Raw genomic sequence first — 12432 nt, forward strand, 5'->3', positions numbered from 1 at the left:
AAAAAGAGGTTTAATGGACTCACAGTTCCATGTGCCTGGGGAGGCCTCACAATCATGGTGGAAGGCGAAAGGCATGTCTTACATGGAGGCAGACTAAGAGAGAATTGAAAGTCAAGTGAAAGTGATTTCCCCTTATAAAAGTATCAGATCTCGGGATATTTATTCACTACCACAAAAAACAGTATAGGGGAAATGCCGTGATTCAATTATCTCACACCAGCCCCCTTCCACAACACATGGGAATTATGGAAGCTACAATTCAAGATGAAATGTGCATGGGGACACAACAAAACCATATTAATTGTAGAAAGGAAGATCCTGTGATGCTTTGACATCTCTCTGAGAACACAGAGTATGTGACCACTTTGTCACCCTGGCATGGCTACCTGGTTTTGTTGATTTTCTTTTAACTTACTTCAGTTAGTCACAGGGAGTCCATTTTGTCTATCAGCCAGGGACATGTTTTAACAGTATGAAACAGAAAAGATGATCAGATTATTGGGACTTTCTCTTAGGAGCTAAGTTAATGTTGCCTGCTCAAATCCCAGTCCGTCTTGGGTGGAAAAAAAATTGCATAGCCTTACTTAGTCCTCCACTTTTTACTTCAGGAAATTAGATTAGAGGAGACACACAAACAATGACAATAACATAGAATGTTCAGCAGCTGATGGCACAGTAGCCTGAGCTTAATCAGAGACAAGTTTAAGGCAGACTAAAGATTGATAAGGGCAAAATTGATGCTGTTTACTGGAACTAAAACACGGACTCACAGTTATATTCATTGTGAACAAATGGGCAAAACCCAAAGAGAGAAGAGAGAGGTACAGAAAAAGATACAGAGATAAGGAAGAGATTTCAAAAAAAAGTGTCAAAAAACAATAAGAGAATTTACAGCCTCTTAGAGACAAATATAAAATCCTAATTATCTAAATTTCCACCACTTCTCAATTATAGGCCCATTGAGGCACTTTTGTACTAAGGGTCTGTCTTTAGGTCAGCAGAAAATATATATACGTGTGTGTGTGTATTCTTTAAAAATTGTCTTCCTTTGAACTGAATTTCTAGTCATCACAGCTGAAAAGAGAATATTACAAACAATACTTACAACATAGGTGTGAAAGACTGAAGTCTTTCCCTCTTTCCTAAAAATGATGAAGACCAAATCTATCAGCTGAGACGAAATAGTGCTAATAACCCCATATTCCATTTCTAGAGCATCTTTAACTGTAGGATTCAACACCTTCTTGCAGAGAGCTGCCGTTTTGTCTAAACTGGTGCAAACCCATATTAGTACAGGGGATTCTGGGGAGATGGAATCATCTTGGGAAACAGAGTTGCTAGAGCATCAGCATTCTTGCTCCTTCCGTTATTGAATGTGAATATGTGTGGCGTGGATGTTACAGCTGTCTCCTGCCCTGCTTCCCATATCTGTGATAGTGATAAATTGCTTAAACTGCCTTATGCCCTCATTTTACTAAATGGAGAATTATCCCTTATTTGACAGTTGTTGTCACTGAACTGTCAGGAAGTAGTGAGTGGACCTTCCTTAATGGAGGCCAGGTGTTTGGGGCCTGTGGGTATTAAATCATTTAACCATAATTGGATTTTTCTCATTAATACAGTGCAGATAGACAGCACTTAAATTCTCATCACCCAAAAAAGCCAATGTTAGTTTGTGTTTTAAAGTGAATATCTACGACTATCAGAAAGGGGGCAATGACCTGGCTTTAGTAATGTAAGCTTGCTTAAGTAAATGGGCATTGCTCTGTTCCCAAACTTTTCTGCTTCGTTGGTGGAACAAACTTCTAAGAATGAAAGAAATGAAAAATAAATAGCAAGAATAGAGAGTGCAGTCACTCTTAGACTTATATAGTACAGTGTACTTATATAGTACAGTTTATATTACATTTAAAAGGTTTCACTGAGTAAAGTTTGCAAAGATTAGTACACAGAGAAATAAGTGATAGGATATTTAAGCAAGAGAAAAATAAGAGCAAATATCAGGTGTGAAGAGCCATGGCCTGTCTGGAAAAGAGAGAGGCCTACAGTGTAAAGCCATAGAGACAGGAATAATCATGTATCAAAGTGCTTTCAGCTGCAGAAATTGTACTCGCTCGCTCTCTCTATATATAAAACATATATACATACATACTATATATATTACTATATATGCAAAAAACTAAAGATGATTTAAACAAAAAGATAATTTATTATCTATCACAATAAGTTTTTCAGACATGGGGTAATATCAAGATTTTCTCAGTAATGCAAAGACAACACAGATCCAGGCTGTTTTTATTTTATGCTCTGCTCTCACTAGCATATTAGCTATTTCTCCATAATTAATGTTATCAATAGTCCCCAAATGCTGTTTAGAACTGTTGAAGTTCTAAATTTTATATCCCGACAGAAACTTCTATAACTTGAAAAGGGATTTTTAGCTTCTGTCTATCTTTGCAATTAAGATAAAATTTTTTAATTACTCAAAATGGAATCACATGTACATCTGCAAAATGATTCCTGGTAAAACAGAATGGAATTACAATGAATGGAATTGTTTTTAAGCTAGACTATTCAAGACTCATCTCATTTAGAGACGTAGCCTCTTCTGAGGCACAATGTCACCGGATATGTGAACTAACTTGGGGTTCTGAGTCCAGTAGTTTTGTGTTAAGACGACAGTATCTTCCATATTTATGCTAGAAACTGATATGTATTTCTATATTATTGAGTCACTAAAATGTAATAACCTCATAACAACACATTAGGATAGGTTTAACAGTGTAAATAGCAATTATTAACCAAGGTTTTGCCCATATTCAACTTACATATTTAGATTCAATCATTTTTACACTCGCCTGTCATAATTGCCAGCCCCACTCATAGGTATAAGCAATGTTGAATAGGCAAAAAATTAGGGAAAATGTCAAATGTCTGTTTTTAATTGTGTTGTTCATTTTCATTTTCTGTATTTTTATTTTAAATTGTTGCTTTTAAATAACTGCATCCAAGAAAGATTTGCAAGGCCCATTACATGAGGAACGCAGAATGAATCATTTAAAAATATATATTAATTCTGCAAAATGTGCAGTGTGTGTATGTGTCTTTATGCACCCCGGAGAAAAAGAGAGACAGACAGAGAGACAAAGAGAGAAAGAAAGACAGATCACAGCTCTAGACATGAAAGGCTAAACTACGCACATTTCATTGATTGAGCCTGAGCTGGGAGATTTGAATCAAATTTTTTTTCATTGAGTTTAACTTCTTATGTGACTCTTAAGAATATACTTACACTAAGTTGAGGGTGTAAACACACTCTCTCTGTCTTCCTTCTCACACACACACTCACACAGTTCTTTTTTTCTTCTTCCACACTTCCCCTTCCCTTTCTCTTCTCCTTCCCCTTGCCTTTTCCCCTCATTTTTCTTTCCCTCTCTTCCCCCTCCTCTTGCTTTTGCAGCAATCTAATGCAGTTCCAAACTATATATTTTACTAAATGTGATTTCCAGAACAAAAATCACAAGCACAAATGCACAAGACAACTGAACAACCACAAAACAGTTTCAATGAACGAAATAGCACTGATGTATTGAACCTATCTAGAAACAATTTCATCATTCTTTAAAATGGCACTAAAATACAAAAGTGACATAAGGTCTTTTTAAGAATAAGAGATTCATCTTTTAAATTATAGTCCCTTAACTTGTGAATTCATTTAATGCAGGGCTGCTTATACCAGAGCACTAGTGTTGCCCTATGACCTCCGTGCTACCAGGAAAAAACTCAATCCTAGACAGGGCAGAAAACTTAACTAATGAGCAGAAGTTGTGGAACCTGAAAGAAAAAATTGATGTATAACCTGGATTTTTTTTTTTTCACAATAACGAACTGATTCAAGTTCGTGCAGTCATGCTCTGCATAATGATATTTTGGTCAATGACATACCACATAGCAAATGGTGGTCTCATAAAATTATAATGTTGTATTCCTACTATACCTTTTCTATGTTTAGATTACATTTATACAGAAAATAGTGACCTCTGTGTTACCGTAGCCCATAGCATTCAGTACAGTGACATGCTGTACAGGTTTGTAGCCTAGGAGCCATAGGCTACATCACCTGCCTTAGTATGCAGTACACTATCTATTTTAGGTTTGTGAAACTACACTCTATAATGTTCACGCAATGACAAAAATCACCTAACAACACATTTCTCAGAATGTACCCCATCATTAAGTGACTTGTAACTGTGTGGGGTTTTTTTTATTATTATTTAATGCCTGATAATACTTAAAATACAGAGTGGATATCAATGTTGACAATTGATACTATGTAGAAATAACAGATTTCAGTGTTTGAATGCTTTGGTGATAAAAAACACAGTGAAAAGATAATATGGCAATAGGGAAGTTTTTCAGATACCTGGACTTTGATTTAGAACTATTACAAGACTGTTGATGAATGATACTAATAATATATTAAAAACTATGATAAGAAACAAATGTTCTGGTTATTATTACCAAAGGACTCTGGGGAAACCTATTGATCAAAATTAAATGTTTGTAAATATGATAACAATATTGACTCTGAAGCTTATAGTCATTCTATTTTCAGATGGTAAGCATGCCATCTGTAACTTCCAAGAGGATTAAACTAAAATATTGAGTTATTAATTTATCTTACATTCAAATAATCTGAAGTCTGTATTTTTAATATTTGCAGACATCCAATGACACCTTTGAAATTCCCCTAATGTTGACTGGAAATGTAGTGTTAAGGAAGAGACTCAACTATGAAGATAAGACTCGCTACTTTGTCATAATCCAAGCTAATGTGAGTATTCAATTTCTTTTAAATTTCTTCTGTAAATTTATGAAGTAAAAACTCATCCAAAATGTGTCAGATAGTCTTGGAGTGCTCTGTGTCATTCACTTCTTCATCAGGGCACTCCTGCCCTTGGTGTTTATATATAATATCCTTATACATGGGAAAAGGGATAGAATAGGTTGTTTTTATTCACTATATTATTTGAACTCTAAATTATTCATATGTATTAACCATGATCCAATAATTTTTAGCCTATACTGAAGTATTTTTTTCAAAGTAGGATCCAGCAAATAACTGCAGCAGAATCACATTGGGTATGTATTAAACTTACGTATTTCTGGACCCTACCTCAGATATTCTGAATGAAAATCTCAGATGATGGAAGTGGAATATCTGCATTTTTAGTTAGCTCTTCAGGGGATTCTAAGGTACACTAAAGGCAAAGAATCATTGCCTAATTGGTCGTGTTTTTCCTCATGGCTATCATTTATTGAGTAATTGTTCACTAGATATCAGCTAATATCCCCATAACTGAAATTTATGCTAAGGTATATAGATAACAATAACAGAACATCCAAACACATGCTTATAAAACACAGACAGGCTTTATATGCTTATACAACAGAGATACCCTTATATGCTTATATAACATAGACATGCTTATATGCTTATAAAACATAGACATTTATTGTAGTTATTATTAGTGGAAGTGTAATAAAATTTCTGGAATTATGTGGCTCAGTGTTTGGCTTGACAGTTCAATTATATCACCAGGGACTTAGGTTCCTTCCATCTTTATACTTCTCTCTTCTCTGAAATGTGGTTATTTTCCCAATGCCTTATCAGCTGGGAGCTAGTTGTATACCATGGCCATTAAGAGTCACAACTGCATTTCAAGTCTGAATGCAGCAGGCAGAAAGGTTAGCAAAACTAGATTTTCTTTTATGTTTATTGATCCTTTCTCCTTTTATCTGGGAAGATACTCTCTTTAGAGTTCTCTCCCACCCATCTCCTTCCAGACTTGTATCACCTGAGTCAGCATGATAGGAAGGAAAGTTGAGGAAGTCCATATGTGTCAAAGGGGAATGCGGTATTCACTTCTGAATTATACTATGTATAGTCATATCCTGAGACTGGACACACAGATGACCTGAAAACATTTTTCTTTTCTTAGTAAGAAGAATGGGAGTACCACTCGAGAAAAAAGCTAGAAGGGAAGATCAGAAAAAGTCCCATATTAAGTGACAAGCTTACGCTTTTGAAATAACAGTTAAGAAATGAGCTATAAAAATATAAAAAATATGGAGAAATCTTGAATGCATATTTATAAGCAAAATAAACCATTAAGAAAATGCTGCATACTGGATGATTCCAATATATAATATTCTGGTAAAAACAAAGCTAGGGAAATGGTGTAAAGATCAGTGGATGTCAGGGATATGGTGGTAAAGGCAGGTTAAAAGGGATTAATAGAAGGATCACAAAATATTTTCATGTCAGTAAAAATACTCTGGATGATACCACAAAGTTGGATAGATATCATTATACATTTGTCCATCCCCCTAGAATGTACAGCACCAAGAGTGATCTTTAAAGTAAAGGATGAACTTCAGTGATTATTATCATTCAATGTAGATTCATCAATTGTAGCCAATGTACAACTTTGATTAGGGCTGTTGTTAAGTGGGGAGGATGTGCATGTGTGAAGACATTGGTGTATACACCTTCCTCTCAATTTTTCTATAAACCTAAAACTGTTCTAAAAAATAATAGCCTTTTCTTTTTTAAAGCATCTAGACTCTGAAACCGTCCTGTGCCTTTAATGACTCCTAAGCATTGTAATCTTGCTCATACAGCAGAACAGAGAGATAGCAGGGGAGGCTAAAAGGAAAATAACCTCAATTAGCTGTTCTGAAGAAGCTAATATGAAAAAAATGTGTCATGAACTTGTCATTTTCTTGCCTTTCTTAGAGATATATCACCTGACACAGAATGTGTATGCGTATAGATAGATACCTAAGTAAATATATATTTAGGGCTATTTAGCTAGAAATATGTAGATAGACATGTAGATCTAATTTTTGAAGCTAAGTTTATAAGCTTTTATTTACATTTCTGCAGATTTTAAAAATAATTTATTATTGTATATATTATAATTATATATTATATGTTATATGTGTTATGTGTGTGTCTGTATGTGTGTATATATATTTTAATGTCATGTGGCATAGACCAGAGTGAAAACTGTGGATATGGGAAAACGCAAAATATATTAGGGAGGGCCACTCAGACTTCCTTAAAAACACAGAAAATTCCTTTTTCTGTTTAACTGAAGATGTGAAGAAAAGGGACAATATCTTTTTTATAAAGTCATATTGCTATGGAAGCTATTTGTAAGCTGGCTTTTTAAATTATGCAATTAAAAATAGGTATTTTTTTAATAGAAATGCAAAGTGAAATATTCTGAATTGGTATCTAGTTTTAAAATATTTGTAAAGACATCTGGAACAATTTCTATCCAGCATGATCCACTAGTCATCACTGAGGGAGTGATGAGTTTTTAGCACTTCAGGGATAAAATTATAAAACAGAAGTACATATGTGAATCATCAAAAGGAAGGAATAGCATTAGGAAGAGTTGAATGAACATTTGAATTTAAATGCAATAACAGTTTTTGTTATAAACTTAAGTCATACAGTACAAAATGAAATGTTAAATATAGAAGGTTATAACATTTTAAGTGTTTTTAAAAGTTTTAAGAACAAATAATTTTAATAGCTACATAATGTAAGATAATAATAATGGATCACCATTGATTTAACTATACTCTGTTTTTGTTTGTTTGTTCATTTGTTTTTGGCACCAAATTGATATCTACCCTCATGATGCTCATGAGAGGCAGTGAGTGTAGTGAATTATGTCACCCGAGTTCAAATCTCAGTTCAGCCATTTACTAGCTGTGTGATTCATAGCATATTTTGTATGTTAATTTCCTAACCAGTAAAATGGGTATATTAATAAAACATACCACATTGTTCTGGTTACAATTATCAAGTTAGCAAACAAAAAAGTACTTAGACTAATGCTTGAAATATATTGAGATGTTATTACAGTATTACATAAATCACTAAAATAACTGTACTTTACTGTTTAAAAATCAGTAATTAAAAATGGAATTGCTATGAGAAAATTATATGTATGTATATATATGTGTATAGGTATTTGTACATATATATATATATTCACATACTTTTTAATCTTAGTAGATAATGCTATATTATTTTTCAAAGTGTTGTGACACATCACATTTCCACAAATGATAAAGAAGGATGCTCATTTCTACTACATTTTAAATCTGTAACTTAAAACCATGAGTTGTTGGAGATGGAAAGTCAGCTGAGACTTGCTTGAAGGCCAATTGTGGGTTTCTCTTCCAAGCTCTGAGTTCAGTGATCTCACATTTGCAGCCATGGTGGGCGCATTTACAGTATGAAAAGTGCCAGTGCTACAAATCAGGGCTGCTTATCTGATAGCTGGTTGTTAATCATTAACTGTTTTGTATATACCAATAGTAACATAAGTCTAACATATCTTTGTATACGATAATGATATCCATATATTTAAAATGTCTCTCCATTTTTTTTAACATTTATCTTGTTTATTTATTTATTTATTTATTTATTTTTTTGAGACAGAGTCTTGCTCTGTCACCCAGGCTGAAGTACAGTGGTACAATCTCAGCTCACTGCAACCTCCATCTCTGGGATTTAAGTGATTCTCATGCCTCAGCCTCCCAGCTAGCTGGGATCACAAGCATACCACCACACCCGGATATTTTTGAGGGGTGGGGAGGAGAGTATTGCTATGTCACCCAGGCTAGAGTGCACTGGCATGATCTCGGCTTACTGCAACCTCAGCCTCCCATGTTCAAGCTATCCTTGTGCCTCAGCCTCCTGAGTAGCTGGGATTACAGATGGACGCCACCGCACCCAGCTAATTTTTGGATGTTAGTAGAGACAGGGTTTCAGCATGTTGGTCGGGCTGGTCTCAAACTTATGTCCTCAAGCAGTTCACCCGTCTCAGCCTCCCAAACTATTGGGATTACAGGCGTGAGCCACTGCACCTGGCAGCAATTTTTTATATTGTATTGGTGGTATTCACAATGTAAGCCATGTACATTAAACACCAATATATTATCTTGAAGTCATAAGGAGAGTTCAAATATGAGCAATCAATTTTGACTTTAAAGTATATGGTCTCTAAAAGAATAATTACAGGTATCATGACGAATTATTGAACATTACTCAGCTTTGACCTGGTTTTGCTTATGGTAAAAATATTTGATTTCTGAAGAGAATCCTTCAAATTACATGTAGTTTGGAGGTTTCTTTATATCCATGTTTACATATTATCATTCGTAATTAAGGTAATTGAGTTTTGACTGACCCATGTTAGAAAACCCTGTCACATCTTTTTTGAGAATATTTGCAATATTGTCGCCCATGCTGTTGACTTCAAATATATATACATAATGAAGTAAGGATTAATTCCAGACAAAAATTTTGGGGGGTGGATCTAGAAAAAAAATAGAGAGATGAAAGATCAATGGGTTTTCTTTTTGTTGAAATTTACTACATATTACTATAAACCTCAACTTTGATATGTTACCCTAATTCATATAGAATCAAAATAATCTCTTTACATATCATTTTTCTTCAAAGCAAACTCTCTTTCATATTATTGTTATAATGAGTTAAATATTAAGAACACTTTGGTAATCAAAAATTCTTAATTACCAGAAAGAAAAAGTTTATATTTAATTAATTATTTTATAATTTATTTATTTATTTTGAGATGGGGTTTTGCTCTGTCACCCAGGCTAGAGTGCAGTGGGGCGATCTTGGCTTACTGCAACCTTTGCCTCCCGTGTTCATGATTCTCCTAACTCAGCCTCCCGAGTAGTTGGGATTACAGGCACATGCCACCACGTCCAGCTAATTTTTTTTGTATTTTTAGTAGAAATGGGGTTTCACTCTGCTGGCCAGGGTGGTCTGAAACTCTTGACAACTTCAAGTGATCAGCCCACCTTGGCCTCCTGAAGTGCTGGGATTACAGGCATGAGCCGCTGAGCCTGGCCTGTATTTAAGTTAGAATCATGGCAAGAATGATTTATAATTTCTAAATTATTTTATGAATAGCAAGGGTGTTGTATATTTCTCAAATGGCAAAATCTAGAGAAGGGTTGCCAGCTATCTTTCCTCACAAGATCTAATTCCTAAAATTATAGTATTACTATTTCTTTATTAGCTCAAATTTTATCTTTATGGACAGAAATATTCAAAGAGAATGTGTAAGCATTGCAAACGTATGTGCTTGTATATGTAAAATTCATTTTCTCTATTTTATATTGCAACCTTGTAAATAACTTTTCAGAAATAACCCCTACCCTGACCTTCCCTCACATCTGCTTCCTACTGATGTATGGAGTTAGTGTTAATTGTAACCCCATTGTTTTAACTCTGCAAGTTTCTTGGGCATTTTCTGAGGAGTGAGAATGAAATAGGAGGATAGCAGGTGATGGTTTATGGGAACTAATACTTATTGAGTGTTTGACTACTAAAGATACATAAGCATTTGGGGCTATAAATGATGATACAATTCTGTCTACTGGTTTGCATAAAAAATAAGAAATATTAGGCAAATATCTCAAACAAAAAAATGTTTTCAAGAGAACAGAATACCCAACTTCCTCTGGTTAATGTTCATAGAAGCATTATTTTTTTCCTCAACTTTTAAGCACAGGGAGTACATATGCAGGTTTGTTACATGGGTGTATTGCACTCAGGTAGTCAGCATAGTATTCAATGGGTAGTGTTTTGACCCATTCTCTCTCTTTGCCCCAGTAGTTCATGGTCTATGGTTCCCAGGTTTATTTCCCTGGGGACTCAGTGTTTAGCTCCCATTGAAAACTGACATTATGTAGTATTTGGTTTTCTGTTCCTGCATTAATTCACTTAGGATTATGGCCTCCAACTTCATCCATGTTGCTTCAAAGGACATCATTTCATTCTTTTCTATGACTGTGTAGTATTCCATGGTGCAAATGCACCACAGTTTCTTTATCCAATCCACTATTGATGGGCACCTAGGTTGCTTCCGTGTTTTTTTGCTATTGTGAGTAGCATGGCAATTAACGTAGACATGCGCGTGTCTTTTTGGTAGAATGCACTTTGTGTATAGACCCAGTAATGGGGTTGGTGGGTTGAATGGTAGCTTGATTTTAAATTCTTTGAGAAATCTTCAAACTGCTTTCCACAGTGGCTGAAATAATTTACATGACCACCAACAGCATATAACCATTTCCTTTTCTCTGCAGCCCTACCAGTATGTGTAATTTTTTGACTTTTTAATAATAGCCATTCTAACTGGTATGAGATGATATCTCATTATGGTTTTGATTTGCATTTCCCTGATGATAAATGCTGATGAACATGTTTTAATGTTTGTTGGCTGCATGTATGTCTTCTTTTGAGAAGTGTCTGTTCATGTCACTTGCCCCTATTTTAATGGTGCTATTTGTTTTTTGCTTGTTGAATTGTTTGAGTTCCTTATAGATTCTAAATATTAGACTTTTGTCAGATGTATAGTTTGCATGCCTTTTCTCTCATTCTTTCCATTTTCTGTTTACTGCATTGATAGTTTGTTTTAGTGTGCAGAAGCTCTTTAGGTGCCACTTGTCAGTTTTTGTCTTTGTTGCAGTTGCTTTTCAGGATATCATCATTATGAAATCCTTGCTAAAGCCAATGTCAAGAGGAGTATTTAATAGGTTTTCTTCTAGGATTTTTTGTACCTTGAGGCATTACATTTAAACCTTTAATTCATCTTGAGTCAATTTTTGTATGTCTGGTAGAATTCAGCTGTGCGTCTGTCCGGTCCAGGGCCTTTTTTGGTTGGTGAGTTTTTTATTACTAAGTTAATATCACAGCTTAATATTCGTCTGTTCAGGGTTTCAGTAGCTTTCTTTTTCAATCTTGGAACATTATATGTTTCCAGAAATATATCAATTTTCTCTAGATTTTCTAGCTTGAGGTTGGGGAGGCACAATTCTGTTCGGAGTAGTGGTTGAACTTGTTTAACATTTTAAAAGATATTCTTGCTTGCCAACTAGAATCACAGTTTCCTAACTTAATGTAATATTCCATTATTTTTAAATGATTAAAGTTAAAATATATTCTTATTTTTTAAAAAGGAAATGAAGAGAAATGCAGATGAAAATGGGAAAAGGAAGAAAGGAGATCTTTTTTGTGGATTTTAATATCAGTCACATAACATAAATGAAAACACATAATTAAATTATATGAAATGTTTATAGAAATAGTTATTTTTTATTTTTTTACCACTCACAATTTAGAATGTTATTTCATTTACTCAGAAAAGCCTTGAAAAGTAGTATATTACTATAGAGATCAAAAGTGTAGGGTTTTTTCGTTGTTTTTGTTTCTGTTTTGATTTTTATCTCAACTGCTGAAGGATTGTCTTTTAAATAGATATTGTAAGAACAAATCTGATTCCAAATTGGGAGAAGAACATCATGAATTAGCAT

The 12432-nt window shown here is 34.3% G+C and overlaps 1 protein-coding gene across 3 annotated transcripts in view; it reads left to right on the plus strand.

Annotated features, from left to right (window-relative positions):
• The window catches only part of PCDH15 (protocadherin related 15), a 1784920-nt gene that overhangs the window by 1294871 nt on the left and 477617 nt on the right, over positions 1-12432 (plus strand). For all 3 annotated transcript variants that reach the window (XM_050805159.1, XM_050805156.1, XM_050805157.1), the window contains one exon: positions 4724-4834. In XM_050805159.1, coding sequence (XP_050661116.1) covers positions 4724-4834 — 111 coding nt within the window. The remainder of the gene's footprint in view (positions 1-4723; positions 4835-12432) is intronic.

The sequence above is a fragment of the Macaca thibetana genome, chromosome 9, assembly GCF_024542745.1.
Source record: "Macaca thibetana thibetana isolate TM-01 chromosome 9, ASM2454274v1, whole genome shotgun sequence".
Taxonomy (NCBI): Eukaryota; Metazoa; Chordata; class Mammalia; order Primates; family Cercopithecidae; genus Macaca; species Macaca thibetana.